Source organism: Carlito syrichta, unplaced genomic scaffold, assembly GCF_000164805.1.
Source record: "Carlito syrichta isolate Samal-C Ts95f unplaced genomic scaffold, Tarsius_syrichta-2.0.1 Scaffold314765, whole genome shotgun sequence".
In the NCBI taxonomy this organism is placed as follows: Eukaryota; Metazoa; Chordata; class Mammalia; order Primates; family Tarsiidae; genus Carlito; species Carlito syrichta.
This window is the reverse complement of record NW_007258861.1, coordinates 257,542-271,708: the sequence shown is the minus strand read 5'-3', so window position 1 is coordinate 271,708 and position 14,167 is coordinate 257,542. Positions and strand designations below refer to the sequence as shown.

The window sequence follows — 14,167 nt, the reverse complement described above, 5'->3', positions numbered from 1 at the left end:
GTGCCATTGCACTCCAGCCTGGGCAACAGAGTAAGACTCTGACTCAAAAAAAAAAGTCTTTGTTAGCATTCATTTCCTAAGATTAATTAAGAATTTGGATTACCAAGACAGATTGTAAGTCCCTACATGTATCAGCTACTTACTGAGTACCTGCCATGTGCCCTTTCATTCAGTGTTTGGGAAATGTAAGTGAACTAAACAAAAATCTCAACCTTCCTGAGAGTTTGAAAAAAAAAAATTGATATAGTGACAGGAAACTGAATTCAGAAGTCTGAAGAATGGGATTTCTAGACATTGGCTTGGGGCTTGACTGTATTTAACATTTTTGGATCAGTGTCTTCAAGGTTCACTTACGTTGTAGCAAATGTAAAATGTAAAATGTCAGAATGTCTTTCCATTTTAAGACTAAATGATATTCTATTGTATCTATAGACCACATTTTACTTATTCATGTATCTGTTGATAGACTCTTGGTTTGCTTCCATATTTTAGCTATTGTGAATAATGCCGCTATGAGCATGGATGTACATATATCTGAGATCCTGCTTTTAATTCTTTTGAGTGTATACCTAGAGGTGGAATTGCTGGATCACGTGGTAAATCTATTTTTAATGTTTTGAGAAACCACCATTTTCCACAGTGGCTATGCCATTTTGCATTACCACTAACAAGGGTTCTGCTGACTCCACATCTTTGCCAACACTTTTTTTATAGTAACTATCCTAATGGGCGTGAGGTGATATATCATTGTAGTTTTTATTTGCATTTCCCTCATAATTAGTGATATTAAACACCTTTTCATGTGCTTAGTAGCCTTTATATATCTTATTTGGAGAAATATTTATTCAAGTCCTTTGACCATTTTGAATTGAGTTGTTTGTTTTTTGTTGTTGAGTTTTAGGAGTTCTCTATATATTCTGGATATTAATCCCTTATCACATATATGATTTGCAAATATTTTCTCCTATTATATATGTTTCCTTTTAACTCTGCTGCTATTGTCCTTTAATACACAAAATTTTTTTAATGTTCAGGTAGTCCATTTTGCCTGTGCTTTTGGTGTCATTTCCTATAAATCACTGCCAAATCCAGTGTTTTGAAGCTTTTGATCTATGTTTTCTTCTAAAAGTTTTATAAAAAGATTAGGTCTTACGTTTATGTTCCTGATCCATTTTGAGTTAATTTTTGTATATGGTGTTAGATAAAGGTCCAAGTTTTTTTGCATCTGGATATCAAGTTCCCTAGAATCATTTGTTGAAAAGACTGTCATTTTTCCAAGTTTTTTTGCATCTGGATATCAAGTTCCCTAGAATCATTTGTTGAAAAGACTGTCATTTTTCCACTGAGCAGTCTTGACACCCTTGTCAAAAATCATTTGACCATATATGCGAGGACTTATTTCTGGGCTCTTTGTTCTGTTCCATTGGTCTATTCCATTGGCCTTTATGCCAGTAGCACACCATTTTGATTACTGTAACTATGTAGTAAGTTTTGAAATCAGAAAGCGTGAGTCTTCTGACTTTGTTCTTAAGAGTGTTTTGGCTATTTGAGGTCCCTTGAGATTCCATATGTGTTTTAGGATCGGTTTTTCTATTTCTGTAAAAAACATCATTGGGAGTTTGATAGGGATTTCATTGAACCTGTAGACTGCTTGGGTGATATAGATGTCTTAATACTGTCTTCCAAGCTGTGAACATGAGATGTGTTTCCATTTGTTTTTGTCTTTTTTTTTTTTAACTAGGAAAGGTAGATTTATTGAAGGAATGACATTCTGTGAAGGGCACAATGGGCAAGACAACAGTGAATGTGTGCCGTCTGCTGCCCCATTTATTTATGTCTTAACATTAATTTCTTTCAACAATATTTTATAGTTATTACCGCCTTGGTTAAAAGTGTTTATTCTTTTTGATGTAGTGGAAATGGGATTGTTCTTAATATCCTTTCAGATTGCTCTTCATTAGTGCATAAAATGCAACCTATTGGCCAGGCACGGTGATTCATACCCGTAAGCCCAGCACTTGGGAGACCAAGGTGAGAGGATTGTCTGAGCCCAGGGATTCAAGAACTGCCTGAGCAACTTGGTGAGACCTTGTCTCTACAATAAATTTTTTAAAAAGCTGAGGGTGACGGCATGTGCCTATAGTTCCAGTAACTTGGAAGACTGAGGTAGAAAGATGGCCTGAGCCCAGCAGGTCCAGGGTGCTGTGGCTGTGAGTGTGCCAGTGTACTCCAGTCTGGGTAACAGTGAGACTCTAACTCAGAAAAAAAAAAAGAAAATGTTGCTTATTTTTGTATGTTGATTTGTACCCTGCTACTTTGCTGTATTCATTTATTCTAACTAGTTTTGGGGGCAGGGGATAATTTTTTTTTTTTGGCATTGGAGTCTCACTCTGTCACCCAGGCTGAAGTGCAGTGGCACACTCATGGTCATCGCAGCCTTGCCCTGCCAGGCTCAGGCGATCCTTCTGCCTCAGCCTTCCAAGTAGCTGGAACTACAGACCTGTACTACCACACCTGGCTAATTTTTTTATCTATAGTAGAAACAGGGTCTCACCAAGTTGACCAGGCTAGCTCATACTCCTGGGCTCAGGCAATCCTCTCACCTCTGCCTCCCAAAATGCTGGGATTACAGGCGTGTAGGTGATAATTTTTAGGGTTTTCTATATATGAGAATATATCATCTGTGAACACAATTACTTTTATCTCTTGCTTTCCATTTTAGATGCCTTTTATGTCTTTTTCTTGCCTAACTGCTCTGACTAAACCTTCCAGTACTATGTTGAATACAAGTGGTGAAAGCAGGCATCCTTGCCTTATTCCTGAACTTAGAGAAAAATCTTTAAATGTTTTACCATTGAGTATGATGTTTGTTGTGGGGACTTTCATAATGACTTTTATTATGTTGAGGAATTCTCCTTCTGTTCCTAGTTTGTTGTGTGTTTATGTTATGAATGCTTTTTCTATATCATTGAGATGATCATGTGTTTTTTCCCTTCATTCTGTTAATGTGGTGTATTACATTCATTGATTTTCATATGTTGAACTATCCCTGCATTTCAGAAATAAATCCCAATTGGTCATGGTGTATAATCCTTTTGATGTGCTGCTGAGTTCAGTTTCTTAGTATTCTGTTGAGGGCATTTGTATCACTCACTATTCATAAGGGATATTGGTTTGTAGTGTTCTTTTTTTGTAGTGTCTTTGTCTGGCTTCGATATCAGGAAATGCTGACCTCATGGAATTGAGATGGTGGTGGAGGAGGTATTGATTAAAAGATTTAGGGTATATTTAGTTGCAGCAAATAGTTTGAAGATGCTTATGAGATTAAATGAAATCATGCCTACAGAGAACATAACACAGTGCCTGGTATATTACAAGTGTTTGCAGCAAAATTGTTGTTGTTATCATTATCATTAATTTGATTGCCTTCATTGTTGTTATCCTCATCAGCCAACTACCAAAGCCACTTTAATTTTTTGTATAAGAAAGACATTCCTAAACCACAATTACTATGTTCTTTTCGTTAGCGGTTACAGAGAGAACTTGGAGTTATGCTGTTACTGGAATTGACTGTCTTACTCGCTATATATCTTTTAAACTTTTTGAAATTTTGAGTCCTCAGTTACCTCTGCTCAAAACCACTGGTTTTGTTATTCATTTGAGACCAACTCATAGGAACAGAAATCAACCATATATACTAAGTGCCTATTATATTTCAGGCATTTTGTTGGGCAAATAACAAACATTTACTGCACCACGGGATGTGGTTATCTCAAGTTTACAGATGATAAAACTGAGGCCTCAGGAAGTTAAAAACATTCAGGATGCAACACTGAAGTGCAGTTCTGAAACTAACCACCCAGAGTTTATTCAGACTCCATATCTGACGGGCACAGTCCCCCACAAGGCTGCCCTGGCTAGATGCCAGCAACAAATTTGGGGACTCCTAAGCTACCCACCCTTCTGACCAACTGTCTATAAATTCAGGAGTTCCTGCAACTCCTGCAGGTTTGAAAATTCTCTGGAATGACCCACAGAACTCAGGAAAGTGTCCTAAGTAATATTACAGTATTTTCATTCAGAGAGTACAAATCAGGATCAGCCAAATAAAGAGACTCATAGAGTGGGGTCTCGGAGAATCCTGAACACAGTGCTTTCATGCTTTCTCACCCTGGAATCAGGGCACATTTCCCTCCTATCACATTGATAAGTTCACTAACCAGGGAACTCCACTGAGCTTTGGTGTCCATAGATTTTATTGGGGTTTCTTATGTAGGCTTGATTGATTGAATCATTTTTCACATGATTGAATTCAATATTCAGTCTGCCTTTCCTTCCTGGAGGTCAGGAAGTCAAACTGATATCATTAACTCAAAGCCCCAAGTCTCTAGTCATATGGGTGATCTTTTTAGCCTTGTTCTCATCCTGAGTTATCTTATTAGCATTAAGTAGCTGGGGCTTACCATGAGCCACCTCATTAATAGAATCTATCAAACACTTATCACTTGGAAAATTACAAGGATTTAAAGGTTTCCTCTCAGGAACCATGGCCAAAGACCAGACAAATTCTTCATTATACAACACAGGGTCACACACCTAATGAGCATTAGAGCCAGGAATGAATGAATCCATTTCTGCCTAATGTCAAAGACTCTACTTATCTACTACTCCATTTCTACTATTAAGGCCCTTACATACATGGTTTGTTTAGGGTTACCCATCTGGTTACTAACAATAGGGCCTGTCCCCCATTATTGGCTGTCAATGCATGCACTTTCCAAAGTATGTTTTATTTTTTCATGTTGGGCATATTTTGCAGTTGCTATTGTAGAGTGTAGCTTCCCTAGATAAGATGCATCAATTATCATCATTTGTCATCATTTAGTTATGTTCATAGATTTTTAAAAATCAAGTGAAAAGACTTCAGTCAATGCTTCCAACATTTTAGAAGGTTATAAGTTTTTTTAAGTAAGAAATATTAATAGAAAGAAATTCATCTGTTGTTATTTTTAGTCTGCATAGTGCTATTTTTCTGATATTTGGCTCAATTTGTACCTATTTCTACTTCTAGGTACCATCCATTGTATTTTCCATGCAACTGGGCACCACTATACTTGGAAAAAAGTTACAACAACAGTACACAACATTATTGTGGGCAAATTATGGATAGATCAGGTGAGTAAAAGTACCCAAAGTATTTCTGAAGTTTAGAAGAATACCCCTGTAGGCATTCCTTTGCAATATTTAGGACATGCGAGCTAGTCCCAGCATATTGTTCTGATTCATCAGTTTCTCCCAAGGAATTTCTTTCAGGAAAGTTTCCCCAAGTTTCTATACTACAAATTATTATTAAAATTATGTATCAATGACCAAACTATAACATTCATCAATGACTGACAACTAAGACTGTTGGCCAGTACGAAGTGTGTAAGAAAATAATAAACACATTGCCCCATTGTTTATCCTTTCATTGTTTATCAAATATTTATTGCCAGGTAGTGTGCAAGGTCCTGTGGATACAATGTCCCTCAAGGAGGTATTGTACCATTGGGGATATATGACAAACATGTGTAGGTTGAAATGCATGTTGCAAAATACACTAGTATAAGAAATGTACTAAGATAATATCTAATTAATTGTTAGTTTCCTCTTAAGACAGTGGTTGCAGTAAATTCAAAAAAGAGGTGTTTACTGTCTTCTAAGCAGTCAGGAAAGACTTCACAGTAGATGTGGGAATTAAGCTGAGTCCTAAAGAGTAGTTTGGGATTCAGAAGATAGAAAGGGAGGGGAAAATGAAATGAATGAAGTGTAGAAAAGCCCACCATATATAATCTTGAAATTATGAGTAGATTTAAGCAGAAGAGTTCATGAAGAGGCTGGTCACGGTGGCTCAAGCCTGTAATCCCAGCACTTTGGGAAGCTGAGGCGAGAGGATTGCCTATGCTCAGGGGTTTGAGACTAGCCTGGCCAACTTGGTGAGACCTCATCCCTACAGCAAATCAAAAAATAAGCCTGCTGGGATCGGTGGCTCAGCCTATAATCCCGTGCCTTTCGGAGGCTGAGGTGAGTGGATTGCCTGAGCCCGCGGGTTCGAGACCCGCCTGGGTGGTGGGACCTCATCTCTACAATAAATCAAAAAATCAGCCGGGCATGGTAGCGCATGCCTGTAATTCCGGCTACTTGGAAGGCTGAGGTGGAAGGATCGCCAGAGCCCAGCAGATCGAGGCTGCGGTGGCCGGGAGCGGCCACTGCACTCCAGTCTGGGTGACAGAGTGAGACTCCAACTCCAAAAAAATAATAATAATAATAAGCCAAGTGTGGTAGCACACGCCTGTAGTTCCGACTCAAAATAAATAAATAAAACAAGTTCATGAAAGATACTACTAAGGGATTGGTTTGGAAAGGTAAATTATTATGTAAATTTCAGTATATGTAAAAGGTCAAATCATGCTATCTAACATGACACACAATTCAAAGCAAAACAAAAGATCATTTAGTCTTAAACTCAACCTGGAATACCAAGATTACATAGAGATTCCATAGCATTCCCAAGGATGGCTAAGACCTGAATTTTAAACAAGGGAGTGCTAGAATGTAAGATTGAAAAGTAAAGAATTATGAGGCATGGGGTTTGGCAGACATCCAAGTCATCCAGTCTTAATAAAACTAATCTACAATTTTTTAAAATTTATTTTTCAGTCTGGTGAAATCGATATTGTGAATCACAAGACGAGAGACAAGTGTAATCTTAAATTTTTTCCTTATAGCTACTTCTCTCGGGATGTAGCAAGAAAGGTAAAGGAATTTGAAATTAAAATTTTTTCACTTAGCATGTACCTCATAGAAAGCCTGCTCCTTTGAGGCTGGTGTGTGTGTGTGTATGTGTGTATTCAAAAAAAGTCGAGGTGAAGGAGAAAGCAAGAAAAGAAATCATATTGCATTACTAAACTATTTTCAGGCTGAGTGTGATGGCTCACACCTGTAATCCCAGCACTCTGGGAGGCCAAGGTAGGAGGATTGCTTAAGGCCAGGAGTTTTAGATCAGCCTGGACAGTATAGTGAGACCCAGTCTCTGTAAAAGAAATTTTAAAAACTAGCCAAGTGTGGTAATGCATGCCTATAGTCCCAGCTACTTTGGGGCTGAGGCAGAAGGCTTGCTTGAGTCCAGGAATTCAAGCCTGCAGTGAGCTCTGAATCATGTCACTGCACTCCAGCCTGGGCAACACAGTGAGGCCATATCTCTTAAAAATAAAATAAAATAAAATAGAATAAACCAATTCCTTCTCTTTTCTGGGAGAGACCACAAATGAGGAAGTGAAAGTCGAGCAATGAGAGATTGAAAATGGGAAACATGGCCGGGCGTGGTGGCTCAAGCCTGTAATCCCAGCACTTTGGGAGGCCAAGACGGGGGGATTGCCTGAGACCAGGGCTTCGAGACCAGCTTGGGCAACTTGGTGAGACCTTGTCTCTACGATATATCAAAAAATTAGCCAACGATGGCAGTGCACACCTGTAGTTCTGGCTTCTTAGAAGGCTGAGGCGGAAGGATCACCTGAGCCCAGCAGGTGGACGCTGGGGTGGCCATGAGCAAGCCACTGCCCTCCAGAGACTCTGACTCAAAAAAAAAGAAAACAGGAAACACAGAGGAAGGACGAATAAAAGATTGTAGGAAAAAGGTGTGAGCAGTTTGATCCTGTGAAGTTTAAGGGAGAGTTGTGTGTTGCCACGATAATAAATTATACTATGAATTTCTGTGGGGGAGTGAAGAATAGCTGGGAATTTAAATCTGTTTTCTGATTTCTGGGTCTCTGATTTCTGGAGAGGAAAAAAAAATCCTGAATACCAGTCAGATGCTTTTCCTACATATATTAATTAAAAAAAAAGCCCTATAAAATAACAAATGAAAATGAAACCCCAAGTCATTACTCAGTTCTTGCAACTAGTACCAAAAAATACAACAATATAATTTGGATGGCTCCATGGTGTTTGTTATAAAAGGATTTAACCAGTATTTACCCTAGGACTTTGGGTTCCAGAATAGTCAGGTAAGCTAACCCACAGTGAATACTGTACACCCACGCCCTGCTCTCCACCCTTGCAGGTGACAGGGGAAGTGACAGATCCATCAGGAAAAGTTCACTTTACCCTTCTGGGGACGTGGGATGAAAAAATGGAATGTTTCAAAGTACAACCAGTCATTGGGGAAAATGAGAGTAATGCTCGCCAGAGAAGCCATGAAACAGAAGAAAGCAGGGTCATGCTATGGAAAAGGAATCCTTTACCGTGAGTATCAGTATACATGCTGCCCAGATACTACTTCGGCCTTGGCAGTGGAGCAGTACTGAAGGCATTTATGCCTGCCATCTCAGTTAATAATGTGAGGGATTGATCAAGAGAAACCAGGACCTTTAGAGAGATTACCAGAAGATTGTCATTGTATGATTTCAGTTGTAACCTGCCTTGTTCCAAGAAAGTATAAACTAACCAAACCACATCCGAAAAAATACTTTGTGCTTTATAGAGGTCTTTTGGATTTTGATTCAGAGGGATATTTTTCTACAATTTAGAGCAAAACTCTTCAAAAGTGGCTAGAGGAGAAAGGTGCCTGCCACCTGTTAACAAGTTAGATTAAAGGCCCAGCAGCAACAGAAACATTGCTGAGACAAGGAACAGGACTTTGGGAGCAAGACAGAGGCCATTTGTGTTCTGTCATCATCTAATACATTCAGTCTATAGTAATAGCCAAGTTTATCCCAGAAAGAGGTTAATAGAAAATCAAGGAAATAGGAATGACAAACTTGCTTAGTAGAATATTTCATTCTTCCTAATGAATGTGGATAACTGCAACTGAGCACAATACAACCCCAGAAGACTACTGAATTGAATAATGCTGGAAACGGGGTGGAGAGTCATCCAATTTGGCTTTCATAATGAGGGGTACCTGACATGGTTTTAGATCCTTTCTATTTATAGAACAACCTTGGTGATGTAGTCTTGGCAGCATATTACTTGTTGTTCCTTAAGTACAGTGTGAGCTCTGGCATTACCCTTTTTCTCATTTTTTGCTTTTAGGAAGAATGCAGAAAACATGTACTACTTCTCAGAGCTTGCTCTAACTCTCAATGCCTGGGAAAGTGGCATTGCCCCCACAGACAGCCGGTTCCGGCCTGACCAGAGACTGATGGAAAATGGGCGCTGGGATGAAGCAAATGCTGAGAAGCAGCGCCTGGAGGAAAAACAAAGACTTTCCAGAAAGAAGAGAGAAGCAGAAGCTATGAAAGCCACAGAGGATGGTAACGAACTTGCCTTCTACTCTTGTTTCTTGATGCATGAAGAATGTCAGCACTAATTTTGTTTTGCTTTCCTCTCTTTTCCTTTCAGGCACTCCATATGATCCCTATAAAGCCCTGTGGTTTGAACGGAAGAAAGACCCTGTTACCAAGGAGTTAACCCATATTTATAGGGGAGAATACTGGGAGTGTAAAGAAAAACAGGACTGGAACTCATGCCCGGACATTTTCTGAAATGGCAGCAACAACAAGGAGGAGGATCTAACGGAGAAGAGGACAGAGGATGTGTGGGAAAGCTGGCAGTTGTGACTCTCTTACCAAGTGCTTTCCTCAAGTTTGTCTGTCTTGACCAATCATTTTTTCCAAATCAATCACCAGAAGCAGACAGCAGTGGTGGTGATTGGCTGGTTGCCTTAGCTGATTAAAAAACTGAAATTGACATACTAGATACCTATGTGTGTTAAGGGAGAGGTTTAGTGGCTGAAGGTTAGTGATATTCCACATCTGCAAAGTCAAGTTTTCTTGACTCTTCTTTCTCCTTCTGCCCCCATTTGAGTTGATGTCATTCACCGGCCCCTTTGTATCCTGCTCAGCCAAGATCTGTGTAAGATTATGATTCAGGGGCATTTTGGTGCTGTTCAGAGCAAGAACTGATTTTAGAAGTTCCTTAAAAAAGAAACATAAGACTTACCGACGGAGGCATCATGAATGGTTGCGATGAAGCTTAGGTGTAACATCAAATGTGTTCACAGGGATTGGATTTAATAGAGTGTTCATGCAGAGATAACTAAGGTATTGGGACACCTGCGAGCGAGATTGTTTTGTAGGGCTGGAATATTCAGAATTACAGACTTGGAAGTTTCTATTTTTACTTGTTGCAAACACCCCTCTGCTGTCTCCCATCTTTGACAGCAACTGGAGACCACTTTGGTGGTTGGTAAGAGGGTTGCATTCTCCTCACAGGGGTTTTACGGACTTCCTCAGGTGGAGAGCTTCTGAGAACACAGACAGGATGGAAAAAGACTGCTAGCCACTTTTGCTTTCCCACCTCCCCTCACCCCCATTCTTCATTGTCTTTCTGGCTTCTCTTTCCCAGCACAATATCAGTTTGGGTGTGTGCCCCAGCGTGGAGCAAAACATTGCCTGTCCCATTCCGATATACTTCAGAATTTGAGAGAAGAAGTTAATCTGAAACAAAAGTTTTCACCATCTCTCAAGCCCCATGGACTGGAGCCACCTCTGGAATAATGTGTTAAATATCTGTATATTATATATATGTAGAGAAAAATCTAATTTTTTTGGTTTGATTTTCCTCCTTCCCATTAAGAATCTTGTTTTTTGATAATCCCTCGTCTCCCTGGAACTCTCTTGGTCACACGTTGATGTGGTTTGGAGCTCCTTTGCTTTCCATCCCTTAGGAGCAGACACAGATTGGAAGCCTAAGCAGGATCACGTCTAGCAGTTACTGAGGGACTTTGTCTCTGGTTGTAGCACGGGGTGCTTGCCAATGTCTAAACTCTGCTCTCCTAAATAGCTGACTCTTGAAAACGAAATACTGACGTTTTTTCCTGTCTCCTCTTTCTTTTGACAGGGAGAGTATGAGTAGAATGTCAGGGGAGGGTAACTATCAGTTTAGTTCTGCTTCTGTCTGGCACATAGGCTAAATCCCAAAAGAACTTTCTTCCTAGGATGCAGGGCTGAGAGCACCGTCATGTGGGTCGTCAAGAGAACTGCTCCTGTTGGGCTCTGGCTTCCTTCTCTGTCTGTTCTCTGTTTCAGTTGTCTTGTTCAGAAACACAACCCCTGTGCAACCCACCCTTGGTTGAGGATCACAAATTGAGGTGCCTTCCTTGTATGCTTTTTGTTAGTGTTTTTGTTTTTGTTCCTTAACTGCTGAGCCTCAGCCAGTGTGGGTCCTGGGGGGGAAAATCATTCCAAAGGAAGCCATTCCTCCAGGGAAATTGGATTTATACTGGGTCAATTAGTAATTTTATTTCTTCCCACCGTCCCTTCCTTCCTAACTGTGATAAACATGAGAGAATTTGCTGGGGAATTTCCTCCTAAGAACCCTGTTCCCAATGCAAGCAAGGGGCTTCTTTCAAGGAGACCCGTAAAAGTGGTGACCTCATCAGGGTCTTTAGATCGGATGGGAGTTCCTCAACTAAACTGGACTTTCCTACTTTCTCCCCTTTCCTTCCTCCACCATCTGCACTACATTTCTGGGTTGATGCCCAGTCAGATTCCTGCTAATGGAAGAAGTTTAGGGTTGTTCAGGTGGAATAAAGTCACATGAAAACAAAACAAAACTATATATATTTTCAGTTTTTTTGCCTTATTGCTTTTTTCCACAAAAAAACTACTAAATTAAATAATTTTTTAAAAGTCATATTGTTTGTCTGATTCACTTCAACTCCTACTAGGCAGAAAGTGGGGTGGGGGAGGAGACCTGATCTCATGGTGATTTGTTCCGCCTGGAAGTCCGGGCACTCGGGAGCCGTGGTCCCTTTGAGAAATTGAAAGAAAAGTGGATCTTTTAACTGTTGAACCCCACTCCGGAAGGCCCATGTGCAGAAGAGTCATTTTAATAGGCCCTATCCCTTCAATGTGATGTAATTGTCAGTGCCCTACCTTGGTACAGGGGAGTAGTTAGTGTTTTTGATATTGGGCCTGCTTCACTTTAAAAAAAATAAAATTTTTCCTGATGAATTTCATTTCTCTTGCCCATTTAGATTCTTACCTGCTTCGTGTAGAGTTAAATTCTGTTTTTTGAAACATAAACCATTGAATTTTGATTTGAAGACCTTTGCGAGCAGTAACAACAGTGAACCTGCTTGCTTGCTTAGGTTCTCTGTGTTCAGGTTCAGGAAGGGGTTGGGCAAAGTGACCTGGGGGTCTGGAGGGGGCTCAGATCAAAGCAAACGCGATTCCTGCCTGTGGGAGGGACCTCACACTTAATTGAGCAACTGCCTCCATGAAAAGAATGCTGAGATAGGAACTCTGAACATCCTCTTGCTTACACATGAATTTTTTTTTTTTTTTTTTTTTTGAGTCAGGGTCTCACTCTGTCCCCCAGGCTAGAATGCAGTGGCATGATCATAGCTCACCACAGCCTTGACCTCTCTCAGGCTCAGGAGATCCTCCCGCCTCAGCCTCTTGAGTAGCTGGGACTACAGACACATGCCGCCATGCCCAGCTAACATTTTAGATTTTTTTGTAGAGACGGAGTCTCTACATTACTCAGGTCTCAAATTCCTGGCTTCAAGCAGTCTTCCCGCCTCAGCCTCCCAAAGTGCTGGGATTACAGGCATGAGCCACTGCGTCCAGCCCACATAAAAAATTTTAATAGGAAAACGCTACAATCATTTTGGAGATGAAAGAAAACCTCATTTAAATAAATTTACTCGTGGTCACATAGCTGATCGGTTAGTCACAGTGCTGGAATTCAAAGCTTAGTTTGTTTAACCCCAGAGTTTGTGACCTCTATAGCCCTGTGCTCTGGGAGAAACTCTGGGTTGGAAGGCAGCTGATAATTAAGTACTTTTGTCCTGGATTATATTGCATCATGCCGAAATGCACATTACCATTTCCAGAAGATAATTAATAGGGATAGTGCCATTTCTTTGGAGGCTCTACCTGAGGAAAGGAGCATTCTTGAAATTCAGCCGTCAGACTCATTGATTGCTCAAGGCTCCCATAGCCACAAAATTAGCTGTGATGTCAGGGATTATGTTCTAGCCTGGGTCTTGGGAAAGTCACTTAATCTGTTCAAATCAATTGCCTGATTCCCACTGCTGAATTTGATGTTGAATTTCAGCAAAGGCCGGGCTCAGTGGCACAGCCTGTAATCCCAGCACTTTGGGAGGCTGAGGCGAGTGGATTGCCTGAGCCCACGGGTTTGAGAACTGCCCAGGCAACCTGGCGAGACCTCATCTCTACAATAAAATAAAAAAATAGCCGGGCGTGGTAGCGCACGTCTGTAGTTCTGACTACTCGGAAGGCTGAGGGGGAAGGATTGCTGGAGCCCAGCAGGTTGATGCTGGGGTGGCCAGGTGGCTGTGAGCAAGCATGCGTGCCACTGCACTCCAGCCTGGGCAAAGGAGTGAGATTCCAACTCAAAAAAAAAAAATTTTTTTTTGGAATTTCCTGCATCCCACAATCTTGAATATTACCATGGCATATGATTTCCTGCATTAGGGGCAATCAAATGTAACCGAAACGTTTAGTGACCCTTTTAATGTGACATAATAGTTTGGAATGTGGGTCCTGAGGGGTCACCATGCTCAGTCGTGATTCAAAATAAATCATTACACTTGTCAGGGACCTCTGAAGTGCCAGTCTACTCTACTTTCAGCAAGACACCTGAGAACTAGCCTACAGTATAAACCTAAGAGGAGGTATAGAAAAATATTTGGAAGTATTCACTATTGTATACCTGTGAAACTCTAAAATTGGCATGGTGTGGTGGTTCACACCTGTAATCCTAGCACTTTGAGAGGCCGAGGCAGGAGAACTGCTTGACCTCAGGAGTTTGAGACCAGCCTGGGCAACAGAATGAGATCTCATCTCTATAAAATAATCAAAAAGTAGTTGAACATGGTGGTCCCAACTACTTAGGAAGCTGAGGTGGAAGGATTGCCTGAGCCCAGGTGGTGGTGGATGCAGTGAGCCCTGATTGTGTCACTGCATTCCAGCCTGGGTGACAGAGTGAGACTCCAACTCAAAGAGTTCTAGGATTGCCATCAAAAATTAGAGCTTATGCCAGGCACAGTGGCTCATGCCCCTGTAATCCTAGCACTTTAGGAGGCCAAAGTGGGAGGAACGTTTGAGTCCAGGAGTTCAAGACCAGTCTGGGCAACATAGCAAGACCCCCCCCCCCC

The 14,167-nt window shown here is 40.9% G+C and overlaps 1 protein-coding gene across 1 annotated transcript in view; it reads left to right on the top strand.

Annotated features, from left to right (window-relative positions):
• The window catches only part of LOC103274395 (oxysterol-binding protein 1), a 32,454-nt gene extending 20,778 nt beyond the window's left edge, over window positions 1-11,676 (top strand). Inside the window, exons 9-13 of the mRNA XM_008071851.2 lie at window positions 5,072-5,175; window positions 6,700-6,795; window positions 8,102-8,283; window positions 9,073-9,293; window positions 9,382-11,676. Coding sequence (XP_008070042.1) covers window positions 5,072-5,175; window positions 6,700-6,795; window positions 8,102-8,283; window positions 9,073-9,293; window positions 9,382-9,524 — 746 coding nt within the window. The 3' untranslated portion in view covers window positions 9,525-11,676. The remainder of the gene's footprint in view (window positions 1-5,071; window positions 5,176-6,699; window positions 6,796-8,101; window positions 8,284-9,072; window positions 9,294-9,381) is intronic.
• Window positions 11,677-14,167: the final 2,491 nt, after the last annotated feature.